This window comes from Bombyx mandarina, chromosome 16 (genome assembly GCF_030267445.1).
Source record: "Bombyx mandarina strain Sakado chromosome 16, ASM3026744v2".
Lineage (NCBI taxonomy): Eukaryota > Metazoa > Arthropoda > Insecta > Lepidoptera > Bombycidae > Bombyx > Bombyx mandarina.
In genome coordinates, this window is record NC_143222.1 from 2,628,492 (window position 1) to 2,653,415 (window position 24,924).

The 24,924-nt window shown below is 47.8% G+C and overlaps 1 protein-coding gene and 1 pseudogene across 2 annotated transcripts; one reads left to right on the forward strand and one right to left on the reverse strand.

Annotated features, from left to right (window-relative positions):
- Positions 1 to 1,219: 1,219 nt before the first annotated feature.
- On the reverse strand, positions 1,220 to 24,924 carry LOC149501225 (serine protease 45). Its single transcript, XM_089733588.1, has 9 exons — positions 24,766 to 24,924; positions 23,030 to 23,242; positions 21,141 to 21,490; positions 6,758 to 6,851; positions 5,965 to 6,078; positions 4,639 to 4,812; positions 3,574 to 3,732; positions 2,736 to 2,892; positions 1,220 to 1,448 (listed from the first exon to the last, which is right to left on the reverse strand). Exons 1-9 carry the CDS (start codon positions 24,769 to 24,771, stop codon positions 1,258 to 1,260), a joined length of 1,458 nt encoding a protein of 485 aa, XP_089589714.1. The 5' UTR covers positions 24,772 to 24,924; the 3' UTR covers positions 1,220 to 1,257.
- On the forward strand, positions 13,048 to 16,062 carry LOC149501226 (uncharacterized; annotated as a pseudogene). Its single transcript, XR_016324332.1, has one exon. The product of XR_016324332.1 is annotated as an uncharacterized LOC149501226 (transcript).

Sequence of the window (24,924 nt, forward strand, 5' to 3'; positions counted from 1 at the left end):
AATAGAATAAACCTTCTCTAAAAACTTTTTTTTCGGATCGTCATAAATAAATTCAATACTATGTTTGCCCCGATTTTAACCCCTTAAGCGATCTATTCCAGTTGATCTTTTATATGGTAAGCATTTTTTTTTATATTAAGAAGGTAGTCTCCCATTTGGGACTAATCTCATACAAACGTTACTGATGGTACGGCAGTTTCGTGAGCGTGCACGGGTAGTTATCACTGTTTTGCCTATTCGTGCCGCGATGCAGTCGCTTGTGCCGATTTTGAGGGTAGGATAGCCATTATAATGAACAATCGAGAATCGGGTGTGCGGCTACCAAAGTCTGGGTGCATTGAGCTAGTGAAGAATGCACACGCAAAAGTTGTTACAGTATCCATAATATACCCGATCGCATCGTTGGCTAAGTACGGAATCGCAGTGCCCGGGTTAGTCTGTGTTGTTTTAAAAGTTTTTTTTTTTGCTTAGATGGGTGGACGAGGTTATAAGCCCAACTGGTGTTAATTGGTTACTGGAGCCCATAGACATCTACAACGTAAATGCGCCACCCACCTTGAGGTGTAAGTTCTAAAATCTCAGTATAGTTATAACGGCTGCCCTAGCCTTCAGACCGAAACGCATTACTGCTTCACGGCAGAAATAGGCAGGGCGGTGGTACCTACCCGCGCGGACACACAATTTGAGGATTTCCTAAATATTTCATCGAAAATGTTCCATTACAACATACGCACACATTACATTCAATACATATATTATGTATCTTGGACCCGGCGTCATGGGGGTTGGGTCAAAATGACCCAAGACGTTTTTGTTAGCTTACATATTCGTAAGTACGCACGCAAGCTACCGATACACATTGCTATACTTGTCAGTAGGTGAAATTTATGACTTTCACTAAGCATTGTTTACACTAATTTAGTCGTGCGGCGACCGTGTTTGGAGCTAACTGTGATCTAAAACTGGATCCTAAAATCTGAAAAAAGACACGTGTTCAATTTTTTTTATTTCAAATGTAATGCGTTTTATTTCGTCATCATTTTCATTTGTTTTGGGCTGATTTAACTGTCTATTTAAGGTAAGGTAAGTTTTTGGCTTAAAGTGTACACTTTTTGCATACGTATAAAAATCTGTAGCGTGGAAACTCGGGCTGCACGTGTAATGTCTTGATTAATGATTGTAATTACTAGTTAAATACAGAATAATGAAAAGTAATAAAGACGTTTCGAAGCTCTGCTTTATTTATACGTTTGCATGTTACACGTAGTCGTAGACGTGCTGTTTGATCCAGGGCAGGTGCTTGGTGACGTCCGTGAATAGGGCGTGACTCTGACAGGCGTGCTGCAGCTCCGGCGAGTAGTAGAACGAGAGCACGCCGCGCAGGTACCATTTGTTCTTCACTCGGACCATCATGCCGCTCCCGCTGTCGTTGTGACAGTTACTAGTGCCTGGAACACACACGTCCTCTGCTTCGTGAGTTTCCTGTGAGGTCGGGACTCGTCATGACTCGTTGAAAAAGATTCACAGCTCGAAACTAACTCATTAGACGAAAAAGTACTGTACTGTAGTAAAGATTAACGTGTATTTTGCAATGGACAATGAATTCACGATCTGATTATCGGGTAGAATGTTGTTCAGTTTTTTTTTTCCTACCTAATCTGAGAGCCTTCAGAGGCTTAACCTTAACTAGTAGGTGAGCTCACGGGGCTTAAACCTAATGACGTTGCTAACACGAACCCTAGCAAGAGCCGTGCTTCGCAAAGTCTACCACCGGAAACGCGACCCACAGAAGATCCGGCGAGAAACTCAGTGGGCTTTGATCAGAGATGAGACCTTTTAAATATGGCCGTGTTTTTTTTGGTATTTTTCCACTACTAACTTATGTCCAGAATCTGTAGTGGTAACCATAAAATACTGAGACTTTAGAAACTCGAGGGAAGCTAATATACCTCGATACTTCGGATGATAGTCGGATGACAACATCAGGGGTAAGAATTTAGATTTGCAACGCGCCGTTATTAGCGGTGGTCACATCTTTAAATATCAATACTACGTTATACTATAATTGATTCCTACCGTGTTTTCACACTAAGGTGTATTTGTAATAATAAGTCTGATTAAAAGTAAATCTGTCTGGCAAATCATAATCAATAACATAATATGAAATAATATATTATAATATTCCTAAAGATTATATAGTTGTATTGAAAGTTGTTTGTTTATTTAAGTGGTTACTGGAGCCCATAGACGAAAATGCCGCCACTTACCTTGAGATATGAGTTCTAAGGTCTTAGTTTTAATAGTACAACAACTGCCCCACCCTTCAAACCGGAACGTATTATTGTTTCACGGCAGAAATAGACAGGGTGGTGGTATCTACCCGTGCAGACTGACAAGAGGTCCTACCACCAGTAATTACGCTAATTATAATTTTGCGATTTTAATTTTTATTACACGGTGTTATTCCTTCACCGTGTACCAAGTCAATCGTGTACATTTGTTAAGTACGTATTTCATTAGAAACATTACCCCGTACGTTACCCGCCTGCGGCATTCGAACACCGATGGATGCATTGCAAGATACGAATGCACCGTGGGAGTCTTGTCCTTTAGGCCAAGACTAGTTCCAAATTTAAATGGGAAGCATAAACCGACATAATTAGTGTAACAAAGGCGACGGTTTGTAATCTGCTTGAAATTAACAAAATCGACATCGATTGTAGTTACATGCTTACCGTTGACATGCTTAGCGCAGTAAATCTTGTCCGAAAAGTACGCGCTGTATGACGGATCGTGAGACCGAAGGCAGAAGTTCTGGTCCACCTCGATCATTTCGATCGTCGTTAATTCTTTATGATGCTTTCCTGTCACATCGTAGCCCCAGCCAGCGATCTAAGAAGAAATATTATAAGTTACCCACAGCAGCGGGTAGGATGATGGCCAACTTGGGTTTTGTGCCAAGTTCCGAATTTTAACGCGTGGTGAGTCGTATGAGCCAATCAGAATTGATGATAATCTTCATTTTACTTTTCGAAAGGTTTCAAGGATAGTGATAGTTAAACTCGAACGGCCGTTTTAATATTTTCAGGATTTAGTTATTAAAACTCAAGCATTCAATATATTTAATTTAAAATTTTATTTAACTGAATGCGGTAGGCAGTGCATTGGCTGGGCTTTGCTGACGTCTAAAAGCGACTGTGACCATTCATCATCACACGTTCCTTGTCTTTTCTTTTTATTGCTCAGATGGGTGGATGAGCTCACAGCCCACCTGGTGTTGAGTGATTACTGGAGCCCATAGACATCTACAACGTAAATGCGCCACCCACCTTGAGATATAACTCCTCAGGTCTCAAGTATAGTTAGAACAGCTGCCCCACCCTTCAAATCGAAGCGCATTACTGCTTCACGGCAGAAATAGGCAGGGTAGTGGTACCTACCCACGTGGACTCACAAGAGGTCCTACCGCCAGTACAAAAGTACCTCTACCCAAAAGTAAGTCTACCCACAATTTCATTATTAAAAATAAAAAAGCGGTTCGGTGGAAAAATATTAAGCTAATCAAATTATTACCGTCCCAACTTTACTTGCTGACTCGTCTCCCGACCAGATGCAGGCGGGTTGCACCCACGTCGAGTATATCAGTCGATCCTCGGCCGCGAGGATACTCAAGTCGTTTTTGAACGTCTGGTACTCGAAATCCGGGTGAACTGTTATTTGTTTGGCACTTATCTGCGATATGAATTGTAACTTTCAATCCTTAGTTATCATTTTTGACAGCGTACTCGATAATCATCGACGAAATGTTGAAGGAAATTGCGTACTGCAATGTAGATAAGACAAAACGCGGTAGTCCCAAGAAATACTGCTGCTTTGGCGTGGTAGAGGCGAATATAGAAGAGAATAACTTCACCCAGAAGGATGCCGAAGATCTATCAAAGCGGACCTTGGCACTAGACCGGCAAAATGCTAGGAAGAAGATGAAGAAGAATGCAGAAAAAACTCAAAAAGTTTATATTGTGGGCTATCGTAATACAGATAATCTTAAACAGGGCCTGATGACCGTACGTCTTTGGCAAAAGTTGTTCGAGTTCACGAAAGCAACGAATCTTTGTCATTGTTCATCATGTTTCATCCGTAAACACAGAAAGCCATTCGGACTGCCAGTGATCTCTACTACTACTTCGAGGTCTATGGACGTAATTCTTTTCACTGTGTTCAATACCGCTATATGCAATATGAGAAGGACTTTGAGAAGTTCTGAGAGATTTGTTAGCGTCATCTACTTTAAAATCGCACCGCCGCCATCGTAGTAGAGTATATATCTGTCACCCGAAACGTTCCTGAACGTTATGACACATCTTTCTGCGGACAAAATATATGGAGAGTTATCAGCCGTGAGCAGTGGCTACGCCCTGAGACTCTGCAGCGCTGATGACCATCATTGGCCGCATTCTAAAGCAATTAATAAAAATAAAAACAGATTCAAAGCAGTGACTAGGCTCTGCTCCTAAGATTCTGCAGCAATGGCGACCTGAATTCTAAGGCAATTAACAAATTCTCTTTTATTCATCTAACTGGTCAATCGGTTTGATTATGGGTCACGTTGGACCCACAATCCGAACTGATTAAACTTACGGAGAATGTCTGCACTTCAGGCTTTTCTTGTAGATCCAGCAAGTTCCATCCAGCGCGAAGTATAAAATCGTCTATGTCAACTATTTTTCCGGCTACAGTAACACAGTGAGCTCCCGTGATGACGTGCCTCGTTGAGATCAATGTGCCGCTACACTGGTACTTTACGTTCAAGTTCTGTGCACAAAAAGAAAAGCTCCATCAAACTTACAGTTTGAATATACATAATAATATTCAATAATAGCCGTACTCGCCCGCTTCGCTAGGCATTTAAAATTAACATTATTATTTATTGTCATTATTATTAGGGAGTCCAACACTCATATAAATATTAGCCTATCCATTAAGTACATGTGTTTTCTATATGGATACCAAGTTTCAAGTCAATCGTATGCATAGGTCAGTAGTTATAACGGAACATCCGTAAAAACCACTGTAGATTTATATATTAGTATAGATTAGTTCAGTGTGCATTTTAATTTTTGACGTGACAACGTCTTATAATTCGATGGAGCCGGCTGCAGGCACGAAAAAACATGACTCATGCGGCGTTAACTCGCTCTGAGGCGTTCCATGTAAGGTTTGAAGTGCAAGCGAGAGCACGCAACGAGCGACAAAGAGGCACAATCGGCCTCCGCGTTCGGCGGCGTTCGACATCTGTCTCTCTCCTACTTGAGTGAGCGATGAGTTGTATTTATGCGTACATATAAATGGAACTTGATCAGTTCAATAGTGATTTCCATTTACCTCCTTCTCTATATCCATACAAAATATCTATCAAATAAAATTAAAAATTTCCTTTGAAAAATGAAACCATTCCATCAGTATTTTCTTATGACGTGGTCACGTTCAACTATCGTCAGTAAACCGACTTTACAGACAACCGATTTTTTTTTAAATGGCAATCAATACATTTCGCCGCAGAAATTTTTAAGAAAACAAATTCGGCGGCTTCCAAAAGTTTAAAACCTTAACATCAAACCTCGTCAAACTCGCAATGAATATTAAAAAAAGAAAATTGGTTGACAAACAGTGTAGAAAATTGTACTTATGTATATAGTTGTGTTTTTCTTATGCTGCATATTTAATAAATATTATTGTTTTCAGCTCATAAAAGGGTCTGTTTATGGTTTTGTCAATTGACATGACGAGCTTAGTTCTCGATAGCCATCCAACTAGGTGGACGGAAATTCATACTGACGTTGAGCTATGAAGAAAGAGGATTACCATAATTTGTCCTTTTAGTGTCGCTTTTTCGTTTGATCGAATTTTAAAGAAAATATGTTTTGTTTAGGATTTTAAACGAAGTTTCATTGCGTAGTTACGTACCCTTCCTAGTTTTTCTATTGTTCTCATCACCGCCACTTGCCAAGGCCACTGACCCTGCTCGGTCTTGGCTCCGATGACTAAAGGTTTTTGAGGATGCGCTTTGCCGCAACGAGTCTGGAACGATCAAATCATCGGTTTATTAATCGATCGGTCATCAGTAATCGGTAAAAGATTAGCAATATTTTTAGTCTACTAAGTTTTATTTTTCTATTGTTTGGAGGTGGACGAGCTCACAGCCCAATTGGTGTTAAGTGGTTACTGGAGCCCATAGACATCTACAACGTAAATGCCATCATCCATCTTGAGATATAAGTTCTAAGGTCTCAAGTATAGTTACAACAGCTTTCAAACATGCATTACTGCTTCACGACAGAAATAGGCAGGGTGGTGGTACCTACCCGCGCGGACTCACAAGAGGTCCTACCACCTGTATGCTATAGGTACGGCTAACCTGTTGGTTGCGAGTTCAGCCAACGTTTTGGTCGCAAGTTCGACCTCATTAGTCCTCCTAACCTTCAATGCTGAAAGTCGTGGCCTCATGAGTCTTTCTTGGGAAATACAGATGGTGGGGACCCGCGTTCTTCCACGGCAGTGCTTTAAGAAGAGATTCAGTTCTTCGAGGCCGCTGAAGCCTTATTTGGTTCCGGCTAATTAACCGCGGCCAGACATTCGGCGTTGACTGTTTTACGGTGGAAAGGTCGAACTCCAACTCAACCCTCCTCTTGGCTTGGGAACGGCATTGGCAGTTGACCTAATTAGTACACTTTGGTAAAACAAAAAGCGTTGAACTTACGTAAATGCTGTTGTTGCTGTAGTTATTTATCGATGTGGGCAAAACGAAGGAGAGTCGACCACCAGTCAAAAGATCCTCCACGATGCTGTCTGGTCTGCGGAAAGAGTATAACTTCGTTTATTTCACACAATTGTTTTCTTTTGCTATTCGCCAGTCACTGGGAACCTAAAGATGGTTTTGGGCGTTTTATTAAATCAGTCGACAATCTAAAGCTGTTATGATTAGGCAACTGAAAATGATTTCAAGCAATTCTTTCTAAATTATTTAGTACAGGTCTGAAATTGGGCAGAATTAAATACATCATGGGATGTGCGTCACGAATGCTCACGGTATTTAGCCATAGAAAACGCATAATGCCACGGAGAAAAAACTAATTAAATTTCTTTAATTATTATAGAAAATAGAAAAATCGATTATTATTTTAAATCTCCAAGGAAGTAAATTGATTAAATCATTTTGATTATTAATTTTTACCAAAAGTGCCAAATTTATAATTCACAAATAATGGATGAATTGAATTTCTTGAATTAATAACTTAAAAGAAAATTATTAATTATTAGAATTAATAATTGAGTTAATTGATTAATAAATTATATTGAGCGATCTTGAAAAGACTAAAACAAAATTTTTTACTTTCCAAATTTTGCCGTCCTAAAAAATTTGCCGCCCTGGGCACTTGCCCCAACTGCCCCTAGTGTAAATCCACCACTGGGTGTAAATGATTATATACTTCCACAACGTTTCTGGCCAAAGAGACTTTTGTAATCCAAATTAGACGATCGATAAGCTTCATCTTATATAGCGTAATAACCCAAGATTTTCGTTATAATTCTAGAAGATAATTTATTTAAAAAATCGAAGTTAAGCTATTAAAATGACAGTCAAATTTTAGCTCTTCAGACAATCCGTTCTATTATTTTTATCTCTTCAAATTATTTGATTAACAAAAATAAACCCAGTGAACCTTTAGGATACCGAAGTATTGCTCCTTCAAATTTCAAATCTTACCACTTCACTTTCTCATCCTCATATGTACCTATAATAATATATAACGCATGCTAGTAAATTTTTGTTCAAGTAATTCTCCTTCAGTCGTGATCTTTATATCCGAGGGTCGTGACCACCTCCATAAGGACTTTCGTCCTTACCATCGCATTCTGTCTTCGTCTACTCCGAGTAAAAAAAGTAATATTTACATCTACAAAGGTAAGGGACGCTCTACACTCCTTTCAAAGTATCAAATGGTGATGGGCTGGCCATGTTGGGAGATACGGTGACAATCGATGGGCAATTAACACCACTAAATGGAAGGTACAATACTTACTTTATTACGACGCTTGTACCTGAAAGTAAGTATTGTACTTTTTGACGAAGCATGTTGCTGATAAGTCTGTTTCTATAATCTGACGAACCGTGTTGCGGATAATAATATTATGTTTAAAAAAGTGTTATTTCATTAATGGGAAAAATAAAGAGATTCACCAATAATGGAATAGTAGACTAAATAGAAAGGACCAGACAAGTGGCAGGACAAGATTGTATTCAAAGCAGGAAGAGACTGGATGACCACTGCTAAAGATAGAGAAAAATGGAATCCTTTGGATGAGGCTTCTACCCTAATTAGATGGAGAATAAATCGCATGAGTAGTAGATTAATTATGGTTTCCTAGTAATATTGTTCGCGACGGACATAAATAAATGCAGCTTAATAGATATTGTTCGCGACGGACATAGATAGTGTTAAAAAATAGTTAAAATAGAGAATAAATAGTTATAAATGTCCGTAACAGATAAATGAATAGTATGTTAAAATAAGTTAAAGAATAAATAGTTATAATAAGGAAATGTCCGTAAATAGTTAAATAGAGATATGTTCGCCAAGAACAGCGAAAATAAATAGACATCCAAATAAACGGATATGTTGTGAAATAATAAATGTGAATAGAGATAGTTAAAAATAGAAAAATAGATATAAGTAAATTTGTAAATATTTGTTTGAAAATAAAGATTGGTCCTCGTGGTCTTTAATTTGGCGTGGGAACGCAGGAGCGAGTCACAATACGGGCGACTAATAGAGCGACTAGGCAAACAATAGGCGAGCGAGGCGGCCGAGAGAACAATAGACGCCCACCGTGCTCGGACTCATAATAGCGCTGGCCGAGTGCGCGTGGGCGACCATAAATAAGGGGCCTACCTCGCTGCAAATTCAAGCGGTGTGTGGTCTACCGCAGGAGGGCACGGATGATGGGGGTCACTATTCCTCCCCCCGTACCGCCAGCGACGCGTGCCGTTCAAGCCCCTACCCCCGCTCCACGTATCGCTCCACTCCCATCTCGGAAGGGCAAGGGCAAGGGAAAGACATCCCAAGCCCCTACTCTCCCTCCGGTTAACAGACAACCTGCCACTGTGGAGGCCAGCCCAACAGCGGCCACCCTAATGGCAGAGGCGAACCCACAGCGACAGGCTACAAAGCCGCGACCTGCCCCTCGTGTTAGCAATAAGGCAGTTTTTAATTTGCAACCTGCCCTAACCAAAACCCAAAAAAAAAATAAAAAGAAAAAAATTAAGGCCAAAGAAAGGAAAAAAAAGGAAATGGAAGAAGCAGCTGCCCTTAGGGAAGGCCAAGTTGCGCCAACGAATGAGCCTCCGATAACGTCTGAACCTCCATGCCCCTTGGAGACAACAGACATCGACCCGTCCCAGAACGTAAATATCACTCTGGGCGACCCACAGCCCCCACTACCACCCCGCCCGCAGAGAGAGCGGCGCAGTGGTCGACAGGACACGCAGCCTGCCGGCTTCGCTGCCTGGCTCCTCTCCCTGTGGGAGAAACTGTCCGAGGTGATCTCCGGAGTAATCCGAGAGATCGCCTCGGGAGCCAGTCCCTTCGGGGCCTTGCTCGCGGGGTTCTACCGGATGATTGCGCAGCTCAATGGCTAGCCAGGAGCTGCGCATCATCTATTGGAACCCCGACGGGATAGGGTCCCGGAGGTCGGAGCTGATCCGACTCGCCCAGGAGTATGACCCGCAGGTTATCCTCCTGGGTGAGACCAAGCTTAAACCTCGACAAGATTTTAGGATGCCCAACTACTTCGTGTACCGACGGGACGAACTGACCTCCAACGGGCGCCCGTTCAGGGGCACTGCGGCGCTCGTCAGGAGGGACGTGGTGCACGAGGAGCTTGAGCTACTGACCTTCGCCTCTACCAGAACGGTCGGGGTGAGGGTCCACGTACCGGGGGCCGAATTGCGGATTTATGCCGCGTATCGACCCCCGGGTCCTGATTTTGTCGAGGACGATATTAGACGGGCCTTGAACCATGATCGCCATCCGGCCTTGGTGGTCGGGGACCTCAATGCGAAACATGTCGCTTGGGGCTCCCGAATCATCACGGCGCCCGGAAGGCGATTGTACGAGGATGCCGAAAGGGGGGACTACTGCGTGGTCGGCCCCAACGAACCCACCCACGTTCCAACGTTGGCCCGGTACCAACCGGACGTCTTGGACGTGTGTGTTCACAAGGGGCTACGGTGCCCTCTAGCGATAGAGGCACTGTACGACCTGAGTACCCCTCACCTACCGATCTTGGTCACGGTGGGTTTGGGGCTCACTCGGGTCGCGACATCCCCTCTCAGGCCTAGGGTCGACTGGCAGTCCTTTACGGGACTGCTGGCCGACCAATCCTTGTTTCAAGACCCGTCTACCCCTGACGAGGTCGACACGGCGGCTTCCCGTCTCGTCGACACCATCAGGGGAGCCCTGGACCAAGCGACGACTCTGGTACCCAGCGGGGGGCCCAGAGCGGAACTCCCGGTGCACCTCAAGACGTTAATTCGTCGGAAGAGGGCACTGAGGAGGCTCTGGGCGACATCTAGGTGTCCCAGGATTAAGCGCGAGCTAAACCGACTTGAGGATGAGCTGGCGACTAAGATGCGGACTTACCGGGGTGACACCTGGGAGGGGAGACTGTCGGACGCGTCCGACGACCGTACGATGGCCCCCCTTCACCGCATCTGTCGCCGGCTCACAAACAAGCCTTCCCCCACTTGCCCCTTGGAGGACGAGGGGGAAGACGGTGTTTTACACCGTTGGCTCGTGCTGAAGTCCTGGCCAACTCGCTGGAGCGGCAGTTCACTCCGAATGTCTCTGCACCCTCGATGGTTGCATTCCATCGGGAGGTGTCAGAGGGCGTAATCCAACTCCTCAAACCGGAATCGCCGGGAGTCGAGCTGGGAGGTGACGATCTAGTCACTCCCAGGGAGGTGCGCCTCCTCATCAAGCTGATGAAGAGGCGCAAAGCCCCCGGCGAGGACGGTATTCCCCCCCTCGCCCTAAAAAATCTCCCTCCTTCAATTGTGTCAGCAATGACACGATTGTTTAATTCCATTCTCCGGGTAGGACACTTCCCTGGAACTTGGAAACTGGGCAAGATCATCGTCTTGCCCAAACCCGGCAAGGACAGGAGAAAGCCCTCCAGTTACCGACCGATTACCTTGCTTTCGCACGTGGGCAAGTTGTTCGAGCGGCTGCTCCTGAGGAGAATATCGCCGTATATTCTCCTCAGGCCGGAGCAATTCGGCTTTAGAAGCGGCCACTCGACGACTCTGCAACTGACCCGTGTCCTGCATCACTTGGCGGACCGGCGAAACTCAGGCCAATACACGGTCGCGGTCCTTCTCGATATCGAGAAGGCCTTCGACCGTGTGTGGCACGAGGGGCTGGTCCACAAGCTGCGGGACGCGGGCCTACCGCACGCTCACGTGCGACTGCTCGGGTCGTATCTGGAGGGCAGAACCTTCTTTGTCGCGGTCGAGGGCGCACGGTCTTCCGTGCGTCCCATTACGGCCGGGGTTCCCCAGGGTAGTGTCCTATCACCTATCCTATACGCCCTCTACACTAATGACATCCCCACACTGGAGGGTCACCTTCGGGCGTGGGAGGAGGACGTGAAGTTGGCCTTGTTCGCTGACGACTCGGCCTACTTCTCGTCCTCTCCGTTCCCCTCTGCAGCCATTATGAGGATGCAGAGGCTTTTGGATTTACTGCCCCAGTGGCTGGACCGTTGGAGAGTCGCGGTCAATGTGGGAAAGACTGCGGCCTTACTCTACGGTCCGGTCCGTATCAGAGTCGTCCCAAAGAAACTCAGCCTCCGAGGTGTGAATGTCGAGTTCAGGACCACGGTCCGGTATCTCGGATGCGACATCGACCGCTCCTTGAGCATGGTCGCGCACGTCAACCGAGTCATCGGTCAGACTCGCGCGGCCAGGTTCTTGTTGCGGCCGGTGCTTGCGTCCGGGCTTCCGACCAGGACCAGACTCGCCATTTACAAGACATACGTCCGCTCCCGCCTCACATACGCTGCTGAGGCCTGGTATCACCTGTTGTCGCCGTCCCAGCGATCTAGGTTGCAGGCCCAGCAGAGTCTTTCCCTTCGCATTATCGTCAAGGCCGGGCAGTACGTCAGAAATGACGTTATTGCCCGGGACCTAGGTGTGGAGTCGCTCGTGGAGTTTGTGACTAGGCTCGCCCGTAATATGTACGAGCGAGCCGAAAATGGGCCCCATGAGCATCTCCACAACATAGCCCCGCTGCACGCCAGACCACCGGATGGTACGGCGTTGCCGCGGGAGCTATTGGTACCCCCGACGATCATTCGGAGTTAAAGCTCCTCGCCGGCTGTGAGGCCGGGGAGGACCTATGAGCGCCCCTCTCGGAGCTGAGTTTCATCAGCCTCTAGTCCCACGCCTCTTGCCCGTTTGGCGGGTCTCCCGTATGGGGACCGCGGCTGCACCCTGTAGGTGCAGCCTCATTTCCATTAGGGGCTTTGACCCTACCCCCCACCCCCTTTTGGGATGGGGTGTTCATACCCGCTACAGTCCTCCCTCCCATCAAAATTGTAACAATGGGGAGAGGGGGGGGGAGGACTCTAGCGAGGAGTGCGGCTTGCTCTCTCCCCCATGCTAGGTTAGATTAGGTTATGTTAGGTTAAGTTAGATTAGGTTTAGGTTTAGGTGTGACGGCGCGCGCTGCCCCGGCACTCCACGGAGTGCAGGAACGGCGCGCTGCTGTAACTTAGATGTAAGTTAGATTAAGTTAGATTTAGTTTAGGTTAAAAAAACCATGGTGGAGAGAAGCGGCCGCCCCCTGCTGACGACGAAGAAGTTAGAGAAGGAAGAAAGAAGAAAAAGCGATCCCACCCAACATCACAACTCCAAGCCTGCTTCACTCAGTCCTGCAGCGCACCACCCCTGCCTCGATAGGCGGGGAGTTATATGCCCGGGCAGAGGGGTTTCCCCGAGGCCCGCTCCGTGCCCCCGCAAGGGGGTACGACGACCCCGACTGACTGCAAATTCAGTTCGAGACAGCGAGCCGACGAGTCAAGACCTCTCCGGAAGAAGAGGAGAGCGCCAACCGAACAAGAAAAGACTCGCTCCTACGCCCTGCGCCGGTCAAGCCACGAGGACCGTGTGAACGCCATACTTGAAGCCTTCGTTATTTTCCTCGAACCAATCCCAGCACCCGTTCCGCGACAGCCACTGCGGCAATACTCGAGCCACCACGTTTCAACGAGTAAGAAGTCTAAAAATCACACGTGGTGGCCGAAACCTGAGCGGTGGCCGTCCGGAATATTGGTCCTTCGAGAGCCGGATTCATTTGAGGAAGACCGAAGAAAATCGAAATTTGAAGATAGAAGAAATGGTGCTCACACGGTCCGAGAAGATGAGGTCGTCGCGCCTTGACCGGCCCGGCAACGAAGCTGTCTCGGGCTCAACATCGCAAGACGCACAGCAACGAGCTGTGACGGCCTTGCCGCGTTCGGGAGTGACGCAGGGACCGCCACCGTTGGCGGCAACCTCCTCCCAGTCAACCGCGCCGCGTTCGGGAGTGACGCAGGGACCGCCACCGATGGCGGCACCCTCCTCCCAAGTGGAAAAGTGTCCGGGAGTGCCGCGGGGCTCACAAGCGATGCCCCCCTCCCGCCATATATTGCCTACGCAATACTCGCCGGCGTCGCCAACGGGACCGAACAGCGGGGTCTGTCGTCGAGTGGTCAGACCTCCCAGCACCGCGACACCGGCAACAACTTCAGGCGACGCAGCAACGGAGAGCGTCGTATCCGCGAGCCAGAACAGAAAAGAGTCAGCGCTCACGGCCAATCCGATTGTACACGGGTCCCACATCACGGACGCCGCTGCCAAAATCTCGACGACAGAAGAAGGCTCCACACTCCGCGACGGGATGGCGCCACCAGTACGAGGATCTTCGAGAAAGTCGAGTCAACAGTCACAACGGCTGTTGCTTATGGCGCGCCTCAAAGAAGAGCATCTCCGCGCCAAGGAAGAACAAGCCCGACTCCAAGCAGAGCTCGCCGCCGCCCGCATCTCAACATTAGAAGCCGAAGCGCTCGTTGAAGAGGAGGAAGATGCGCGCACAACACTCACGGAGGACGAGAACGAGCAATCACAGCGCATCGATACATGGCTCAGTCAACAACGATCGATCGCGCTACACGGAGTCGAAGAAACAGTAATGCAGCCAACACACGGATCACCAGCCACCATCGAGCAACCGCAACTGGAACTTCCCGCACCAATAGAACAGCTGAAGCTACCGGCCCCTGCCGCGGCACCGATTGCCGTACCTGTCGCACCGAAGAGCGACATCGCCGAACTAGCAGCTGCCATCGCGACGGCCGCCCGCCAAGCCAGGCCCGGACCATCGCATCGGTACTACGGGGAGCTTCCAGTGTACAGTGGATCGCACCAAGAATGGCTCTCCTTCAAAGTCGCCTACGCCGAATCAGCGGACAGCTTCAGCGCCGCAGAGAACACTGCGAGACTTCGGCGTACGTTAAGAGGAAGAGCAAGAGAAGCGGTCGAAAACTTGTTGCTGCATTACACCGAGCCCGCTGAGATCATGCGGACTCTAGAATCGCGCTTCGGACGTCCAGAAGCAATCGCCGCAACGGAGCTGGAACGACTGCGCGCGCTGCCACGCTGCACGGACACACCGAGGGACATCTGCGTATTCGCGAATAAGGTGAACAACGTCGTCGCCGCTCTGAGGGCCCTCGATCGCGTACATTATATGTACAACCCGGAGCTCACCAACATCACATCAGAGAAGCTGCCGTCCACTCTACGCCACCGCTGGTTCGAATTCTCAGCGACTCAACCGGCGGGAGAACCGGACCTCGTCAAGCTGTCGCGCTTCTTACAGCGCGAGGCGGACCTGTGCAGCCCATACGCACAGCCGGAACCAGAGACGAGAGTGGAGAACACCAGCGGTCGGCGGAAGATGGTGAACACGCCTCAGAGGACGCACACCACGCAAGCCAAGGAAGAGAGGAAATGCGCAGCATGTCAGAAGCCGGGGCACATCCCACAAGATTGTCCCGAATTCAAGAGAGCAGCCGTCAGCGAGCGCTGGGATACGGGTGCCTACGGTTCCGGTCCCGGGGACACGTATGTAAAAAGAAGAAGTGCGGCGTCGACAGCTGTGAACGCACGCACCACGAGCTGTTGCATAAGAAACCAGCATGGCAGAAGCCGAAGGAAAAAGAAGAGGCGGTCACCTCGACGTGGGCCGCAAGAAGTGCGACAGCCTACCTGAAGATGGCGCCAATTACTGTTATCGGACCGGCGGGAGAAGCAGATACATGGGCCCTGCTGGACGACGGGTCAACGATCTCGCTGATCGACGAAGACTTCGCGAGACGAGTGGGCGCCAAAGGACCGATCGAACCCCTCTTCATCACTGCCATCGGAGACAACAAGATAGACGCAACACGCTCACGACGCGTCCCGCTGAAGCTATGCGGACGCACGGGGGAACCGCAAGACCTGAACCTACGGACAGTCAACGGCTTAAAATTAACACCACAGCGACTGAACATCGAAGTCCTCGCGTCGTGCCATCACCTCACCGACCTCCGGCATCACTTCAAAACGAGCTACGCCTCGCCGAAGATCCTGATCGGCCAAGACAACTGGCACCTGCTGGTGACGGAGGAGATGCGGACGGGACGACGCGATCAGCCAGTGGCGTCTCGTACTCCGCTCGGGTGGGTCGTGCACGGAGCACACCCAGGAGGCAAGAGACAGAGCGTCAACTTCGTGGCACACGCGACGACGGCCGACGCGAACATGGACGAAGCCCTCAGGCACTACTTCGCGATCGAGGGACTCACCGTCGCCGCCAAAACACCGAAGAATGACCCAGACGAGCGCGCGCTGAAGATCCTGCGAGAGACCACTCAACAGCGACCCGACGGCCGCTACGAGACCGCACTGCTGTGGCGTGAGGAGGGCCTGAAGATGCCCAACAATTTCGAAGCCGCGCTAAATCGCCTGACGTCCGTAGAGAAGAAACTGGAGAAGGATCCAAATTTGAAAGAGCGCTACAAGCAACAAATGGACGCACTGGTAGCGAAAGGATACGCCGAAGTAGCTCCGTCAACGGGGACGAAGGACCGAACCTGGTACCTGCCGCACTTCGGCGTAACACATCCGATGAAGCCGGACAAGATTCGCATCGTGCACGATGCCGCTGCGAAGACCAGGGGGAAGAGCCTCAACGACTTCCTGCTCACCGGCCCGGACCTGCTGCAGTCTCTGCCTGGAGTGATGATGCGCTTCAGGCAGCACGCCGTCGCCGTCTCAGCGGACATCACAGAGATGTTCATGCAAATAGGCGTCCGAAGCGAGGACCGCGACGCGCTCCGGTACTTGTGGAGGGAGGACCCTTCACAGGAGCCTACAGAGTACCGGATGAAATCTATAATCTTTGGCGCGACAAGCTCACCCGCGACCGCCATCTACGTGAAGAACGCCAACGCGGAGAAGTACCGACTGCAGTACCCGGACGCCGCCGACGCAATCGTACGCAACCACTATATGGACGATTACCTGGGAAGTTACCGGACAAGCGAAGACGCGATCAGGATCGCAAATGAGGTGAGGGCAGTACACCGGCAAGGCCATTTCGAGTTACGCAAATGGACCTCGAACAACGAGGAGGTACGGTGCCACATGACCGACGAAGCCCCACCTACAAGTGTGACGCTGTCCGATGGAACGGAAATAGAACGAGTACTTGGCCTGGTGTGGAGACCTGCTGAAGACGTCCTCGCCTTCAATCTGGACATGGCGCGAATCCCAAAAGAAGTCTTGGAGAGCAGCGCGCCTACGAAGAGACAGGCTCTGCGAATAATGATGTCCGTCTACGATCCCCAAGGCATCGCATCACCAGTCACTGTCGGAGCGAAGAAGATCCTGCAAGAGACGTGGCGCCGAGGGACGGCGTGGGACTCCCCCCTCGATGAAGACCTCTGCGCGATGTGGAGAGAGTGGATCGACCACTTAAGACGCCTGCGCGACGTCTCAGTGCCGCGCTGCTATCCCGGCTACTCAGACGCCGCCAACCTCCAGCTCCACACATACGTAGACGCCAGTGAGTCCGCCTACGCCGCCGCGTTATACTGGCGCGCCGAAATGCCCGACGGGGAGATCAGGACCTCCCTCGTACTCGCCAAAGCCCGAGTCGCGCCCTTGAAACTCACCTCGATACCGCGCGCTACAAGCTGCCGTGATGGGCAGCCGCATGGCCGCGGCTGTCACAGAGGAACACGACAGAAAACCAGACGCGAGAGTGTTCTGGACAGACAGCGCCACCGTATTGACCTGGCTACGAACGGGGTCGAGATCGTATCGACCGTTCGTCGCTCACCGCATTGCAGCGATAGAAGAGAACAGCACTGTGGAGGAATGGCGCTGGGTCCCCACGAAGGAAAATGTCGCCGACGACGCCACCAGAGAACTACCCGTCGGCTTTGAAAGAAACCACCGCTGGTTCATAGGCCCGGAATACCTAAGACGGCATCCGGATGATTGGCCCGTACAACGGACTGCAAGAAGGGCAGAAGAGACGGGTGAAGAGAAGTGCGCAACGCTCGCCGTGAGCAGAGAGAGCCTCGGCGAAGCGATCCCGGACCCAAGACGCTTCTCCAAGTGGGAGAAGTACCTGCGTGCAACGGGGCGAATACTGCAATTCGTCGACCTATGCCGCAGAAGTCGCGAGCGCACTCATTACAAGAGGACCAGACGGAACCCGCGTTCGGACCCGACGTGGGAGAAGAATAGAAAGAAGACGACTTCGAAGACCCCGCTGAACACACCGCGGACGCCAGAGCAAGCAGTCATTCAATGGAAGACTTTAGACGCCGACACGCTTCGACGCGCCGAGACGCTCATTTGGCGACAGAGCCAGCGGGCGGCCTTCGAGGAAGAAATTTTGACGCTCCAGCGAGGGAAACAAATATCCCCAGCAAGCCGACTGCGAAACTTGTCCGTAACTTACGCGGACGGGATACTGAAAATAAACGGACGCATCGGCAACATAGAGGGAGCTGACGTCATCACCTCGCCTCTCGTGCTAGACGGATCCCGACGCGAAACGAGACTGATGATAGACTTCATCCATAGAAAGATGCACCACGCCGGAACCGAAGCTACGATCGCCGAGTGCCGACAGTCGTACTGGGTCTTACGCCTACGCCCAGTGACACGGAGCGTGATCCACAATTGTCTTCCATGTCGTATCCGCAAGGACACTCCACCGCGTCCAGCCACAGGCGACCACCCACCGAGCAGACTGGCACACCATCGGCGACCATTCACATACGTGGGCCTCGATTACTTCGGACCCTATCAAGTCACCACCGGCAGAAGCACACAGAAGCACTACGTGGCCATCTTCACATGCCTCACTACGCGTGCGGTACATTTAGAACCGGCAGCGAGCCTCAGCACGGACTCAGCGGTGATGGCACTCCGGCGCATGATCGCGCGCCGGGGAGCTCCGACGGAAATATGGAGCGACAACGGCACCAATTTACGGGGTGCCGACAAGGAGCTGCGCCAAGCTATGGACAAGGCGACTGAGCATGAAGCGAGCTTAAGACTTATCCAATGGCGCTTCATCCCACCGGGCGCGCCTTTCGTGGGCGGCGCCTGGGAAAGAATGGTGCGGGCGGTAAAGGCCGCGCTCTCGGCCACGGAGCAGCCGAGGCACCCGACGCCCGAAATATTTCACACTCTGCTAGCGGAAGCAGAATTCACCGTGAACAGCCGACCTCTCACTCACGTATCGGTGAGCGCCGACGATCCCGACCCTCTAACGCCAAACCACTTCCTGCTAGGAGGCCCGGCGCGAGTCCCCGTGCCGGGCAAGTTTGACGACGCCGACCTCATAGGGCGCGCACACTGGCGCGCAGCTCAACGTCTGGCAGATATGTTCTGGAGTCGGTGGCTCCGGGAGTACCTGCCCGACCTACAGAACCGGCGGGAGCCCCACAGCCGCGGGCCCGCCTTGAAGATAGGCGACGTCGTAATAATAGCAGACGGAACGCTCCCACGGAACACCTGGCCACGTGGGATCATCCAGGAGGTTTACCCGGGGGCCGACGGCATCACTCGAGTGGTCGACGTGCGCACCGCCGGCGGTATCCTGCGACGCCCGGCAAAGAAGATCGTCGTGCTGCCCACGATGTCCGCCGCTCACCAAGGAGGATGCAGCGACGTGAACGACGCTGCACGGCGGGAGGATGTTCGCGACGGACATAAATAAATGCAGCTTAATAGATATTGTTCGCGACGGACATAGATAGTGTTAAAAAATAGTTAAAATAGAGAATAAATAGTTATAAATGTCCGTAACAGATAAATGAATAGTATGTTAAAATAAGTTAAAGAATAAATAGTTATAATAAGGAAATGTCCGTAAATAGTTAAATAGAGATATGTTCGCCAAGAACAGCGAAAATAAATAGACATCCAAATAAACGGATATGTTGTGAAATAATAAATGTGAATAGAGATAGTTAAAAATAGAAAAATAGATATAAGTAAATTTGTAAATATTTGTTTGAAAATAAAGATTGGTCCTCGTGGTCTTTAATTTGGCGTGGGAACGCAGGAGCGAGTCACAATACGGGCGACTAATAGAGTGACTAGGCAAACAATAGGCGAGCGAGGCGGCCGAGAGAACAATAGACGCCCACCGTGCTCGGACTCATAATAGCGCTGGCCGAGTGCGCGTGGGCGACCATAAATAAGGGGCCTACCTCGCTGCAAATTCCCACTTCGATAAAGCGGCACGACACGAGAACCCTCTCATCGTGGCCGCCGGTAACTACATTCCCGATCCTGCGGACAGAATGGAAAGCAGTCGACGTCGCCCAAAACACGTTATCTCGGATCCTCCCGATCCACTAACGGTGCTTTTAGGTACTTCAAGCACCGGTCACCGTTCTCGTCGAACCCGTCGCTTGCGACGAAGGGCTCGACGAGTAAATTAACTCCCAGACACAGCCCACTGAGTTTCTCGCCGGATCTTCTCAGTGGGTCGCGTTTCCGATCCGGTGGTAGATTCTGCGAAGCACGACTCTTGCTAGGGTTCGTGTTAGCAACGTCATCAGGTTTGAGCCCCGTGAGCTCACCTACAAAAGTTAGGGTTACGCTGACATAGCCTCTCAAGGCTCTCAGCTTAGGTAGGAAAAAAAAAAAAAAAAAAAACTGCAAATTCAGTTCGAGACAGCGAGCCGACGAGTCAAGACCTCTCCGGAAGAAGAGGAGAGCGCCAACCGAACAAGAAAAGACTCGCTCCTACGCCCTGCGCCGGTCAAGCCACGAGGACCGTGTGAACGCCATACTTGAAGCCTTCGTTATTTTCCTCGAACCAATCCCAGCACCCGTTCCGCGACAGCCACTGCGGCAATACTCGAGCCACCACGTTTCAACGAGTAAGAAGTCTAAAAATCACACGTGGTGGCCGAAACCTGAGCGGTGGCCGTCCGGAATAAATATAATTATTAAATATGAAATTATTATATATGAATATATGAAATATTGAAACTTTTTTTTATTGCTTAGAGTGGTGGACGAGCTCACAGTCCACCTGGTGTTAAATGGAGCCCATAGACATCTACAACGTAAATGCTCCATCCACCTTGACATATAAGTTGAGATATAAGCCCCACCCTTCACACCGAAGCGCATTACTGCTTCACGGCAGAAATAGGCAGGGTGGTGATACATACCTGCGCGGACTCACAAGTGGTCCTACCACCAGTAATTACGCAAATTATAATTTTTGTGGGTTTGATTTTTATACACGATGTTTATTCCTTCAATGTGGAAGCCAATCGTGTACATTTGTCGAGTACGTATTTCATTAGAAAAATTGGTACCCGCCTGAGATTCGAACACCGGTGCATCGCTCAACGTGAATGCACCGGAGGTCTCTTATCCTTTAGGCCACGACGACTACAACTACAACTATTTTATTATTTATTATAATTATAATACACATAAATCCGCTCACATTCTATTTGAAACTGCGCTAGTGTTGCCAGTTGGTTCTTTCACGTCGACCGTTGAATTTCCCATAGATTCCTCACTAGATTCCACAGAGCCCGGTTTATAAGGGCATCCTCGCATGTCGGTTCCGTACTTCGAATATCTTTGACAATAAGCCTTATCGAAACTAAATATTGGTTTACCGCATATAATTCGCCCATTAAATCTCATAGACGCGACCGTGGGTACGCGGTTCGCGTCTTCGTAATCAACATAAAACTGAACTTTTACGACTTCACCAGGTTTTATCACGAAGTCAGTCTTCTCAATGTTGTACTCGACTGAGTTGTATTGTGTTACGTTGCCGAGACAATTCTGGAAAGTAGTTATTATGTTTTTTTATTTTTTTTTATTACTAGCTGACCCGGCAGACTTCGTAGTGCCTCAATCGATAAATAAAAGACTCTTAAACTTTTATATAAAATAAACTTAAAACAAACAAAAGGAATCCGTCCGACGGGGGACACATCAAAGGAAAAACAAAATTGTTATTTTTATTTAATTCCGAGTATTTTCATATTTATTTACCTTTTGAACCTTCTCTGGACTTCCACAAATAATACAAAAACAAAATTAGCCAAATCGGTCCAGCCGTTCTCGAGTTTTAGCGAGACTAACGAACAGCAATTCATTTATATATATATATATATAGATTATTCTTCGTATGGATATGTAGAGATAAAGTTATTTTATGTAAATAAATAAATAACTGACAACAAATCACGCACGGTTATTCGACCCCAAATTAGGATTAGCTGTGTCATGGCTACCAGAGACAAACATACTTATATACGTTTAAATACATATATATATATATATATATAATAAATATACAGACAAAGAACAAATAAATTTATTCATCACACGTATGTTTGTCCGATGCGGGAATCGAACCCACGACCTTCGGCACAACACTCGGGGGCGCTAATTAAAGCACCACCGAGTCACCATATGTTTTTCGGTTTTTATTATCTTTATTAGTTATGATTTTTTAACATAATTCCTATATTATAAACCGCTGTTAGAATATCAAATCAAAGAATTCATTCTATGATTAAATCGCAATCGTATCAAGCATAAATATATAATATATAGCATAGAGTCATAGGACCTGTTTAGTAAAATTCTACAAACGGGCCGTGTTAATATAAAATAATATATATTAATTATAAAATCGAAAGCGCAACCTTCGGACATCGGTCGCTGATCAAGCAAGCACTAAACGTAAACTATAGTCTGATGTTTTTTTTTTTTTTTTAAGAAATAAGGAAATTTATTTAAATATCAAATTAGCGTGAGTAAAGTACTACGGTTTTTACTATTTAAAAGTTTTTAATGATTAAATTTGCGACCTGAACCTATTCACTATTAAAACGACGGTTATAATTAGACAAGACGACAACTGTTTATTACTAAATATTATTCATAAAAGGGATTCGATAAAATTTATATAACTCATCACTATTCCCGCGGAGGATATATTTCCAAAGGGTTACTATTATTATTTGAAAACTATCTATCTATATGTATAAAAATGAATTGCTGTTCGTTAGTCTCGCTAAAACTCAAGAACGGCTGGACCGATTTGGCTAAGTTTGGTCTTGAATTATTTGCGGAAGTCCAGAGAAGGTTTAAAAGGTAGATAAATATTAAAATGCTCGGAATTACATAAAAATAACAATTTTGTTTTTCCTTTGATGTGTCCCCCCCGTCGGACGGATTCCTTTTGTTTATTTTAAGTTTATGTTATACAAAGGTTTAGGTTTAGGCACTACGAAGTCTGCCGGGTCAGTTAGTACAAAAATAAAAAATATATTTAATAATTAATAAATAAAAACTTAAAAAAAAGGTAACCTTAAGTGTTTTTGAATCTTTATCCAGCTCTATATTTAGCCAAAGGGATTGGAGAGCGAATTTACTGGTTAGGTTCACTGCGCCGTACCATCGGTTTGGATGTTGGATAGTCGTGTCGTATTGGAAGACCTCAGGGCACGGTGATTGTAACGCGGTCTGCGTCCTCGTCTGAGCTGACAGTGCCAATATTACCACAACTTTACCGAACGTGTTCTGAAATGAATGACCTAAGATTAGATAATTTATTCAATTTTCGAGATTCGTAGATAGATACAAGGCTTATTTATTACTAGCGACCCGCCTTCGCTTCGCTTCGGAAACATTAAATTTTATTAATGATAGGCAAGTCCCGCCATGTTGCGCGCGGTACGACAATAACTGCGGGTGACGCCGCGGGGCGAAGCTAATCTAAAAAGTAGCCTAAGTTACTCCTTATATCATCAGCTACCTATCAGTGAAAGTCCCGTCAAAATCGGTGCAGCCGTTCCAGAGATTAGCCGGAATAAAAATCAAACCCGCAAAATTATAATTTGCGTAATCACTGGTGGTAGGACCTCTTGACCCACCACCCCGCCTATTTCTGCCGTGAAGCAGTAATGCGTTTCGGTTTGAAGGGTGGAGTAGCCGATGTAACTATACTGAGACCTCAGAACTTATATCTCAAGGTGGGTGGCATTTACGTTGTAGGTGTCTATGGGCTCCAGTAACCTAACACCAGGTGGGCTGTGAGCTCGTCCACCCATCTAAGCTATAAAAAAAAAATGAGTTTTAAGGTCTCGGTTTTTACAATACAACGGCTGCCCCACGTTTTAAACCGACACGCATTACTGCTTCACGGCAGAATATGAAGCTTATTTAGTTTATGAGTCTATTCTCAGTCAATCTGTTTGCAAGATCTGTTTCCTTGCGATACTTTATAGCGTTGTTCGGAAAATGTCACCCGAGTCCAAATATCTCAGCACGAAAGTCACCACCACTTGTATTTTACCTTGAAATTTGAGATCGAAAATTAAATTTAACAAAATAATGTTAAAAGGCTTGATACTTCGAACCGGCAAACACGATTGGGCATGAATACTTTGCGTAAATAGGCAGGATAGTTGCACCTACTCGCGCGGCCTTACAAAACGGGTAGGTGCTCCGTCGTGAAGCAGTAATTCGCTTTGGTTTGTAGGGTGGGGCAGCCTTTATGGTTAGAACTCATGTCTCGTGGTGGTTGGTGGCAATTACGTTATTGATGTTGATGCTCCGGTCACTATGTAACATCAGGTAGACCCTGAGATCTTTTTTTTCGTTTCTTCCTAAGCTGATAACCTTGAGAGGCTATATCAGCTTAACCTTAAGTTGTAGATGAGCTCTCGGGGCTCATACCAGGAGGCATTGCTAATACTGGCCCTAGCAAGAGCAGCACTTCGCAGAATCTACCACCGGATCGGAAACGCGACCCGCTGAGAAGATCCGGCGAGAAACTCAGTGGGCTGTGCCTATTGGTCACTTTACTCGCCGAACCCTTCCACGAGCCCTCTAAGCTCGTTCACCCCTCTAAATAATAATAAAAACGTGTAATTTCATGTTTCTCCTGTGTTTACGAATCTACTGAACATGTAGCTTAATGAATCAAATGAAATCTTTATTCGCGACCGGTTTGAATAAAATAATAAATGCATTTGTGTTTTGAATGTCCTTTTGGGCATTACGTTTCATTAAATATCAATCTAAAATGATTCAAGACTTACCATCATTTTAATTGTTATTTATTCAAAATCCACATAGCGCTTTGTATGAAACCGTATAATTTTCCTCAATATTTCTAATTAGTCGAGACTTATGCGCCTGTTACCGCCGTGAGAACTAGTTTGCGACTGCAAAAGACGCCTCCATTTTTTTCTTGCGTC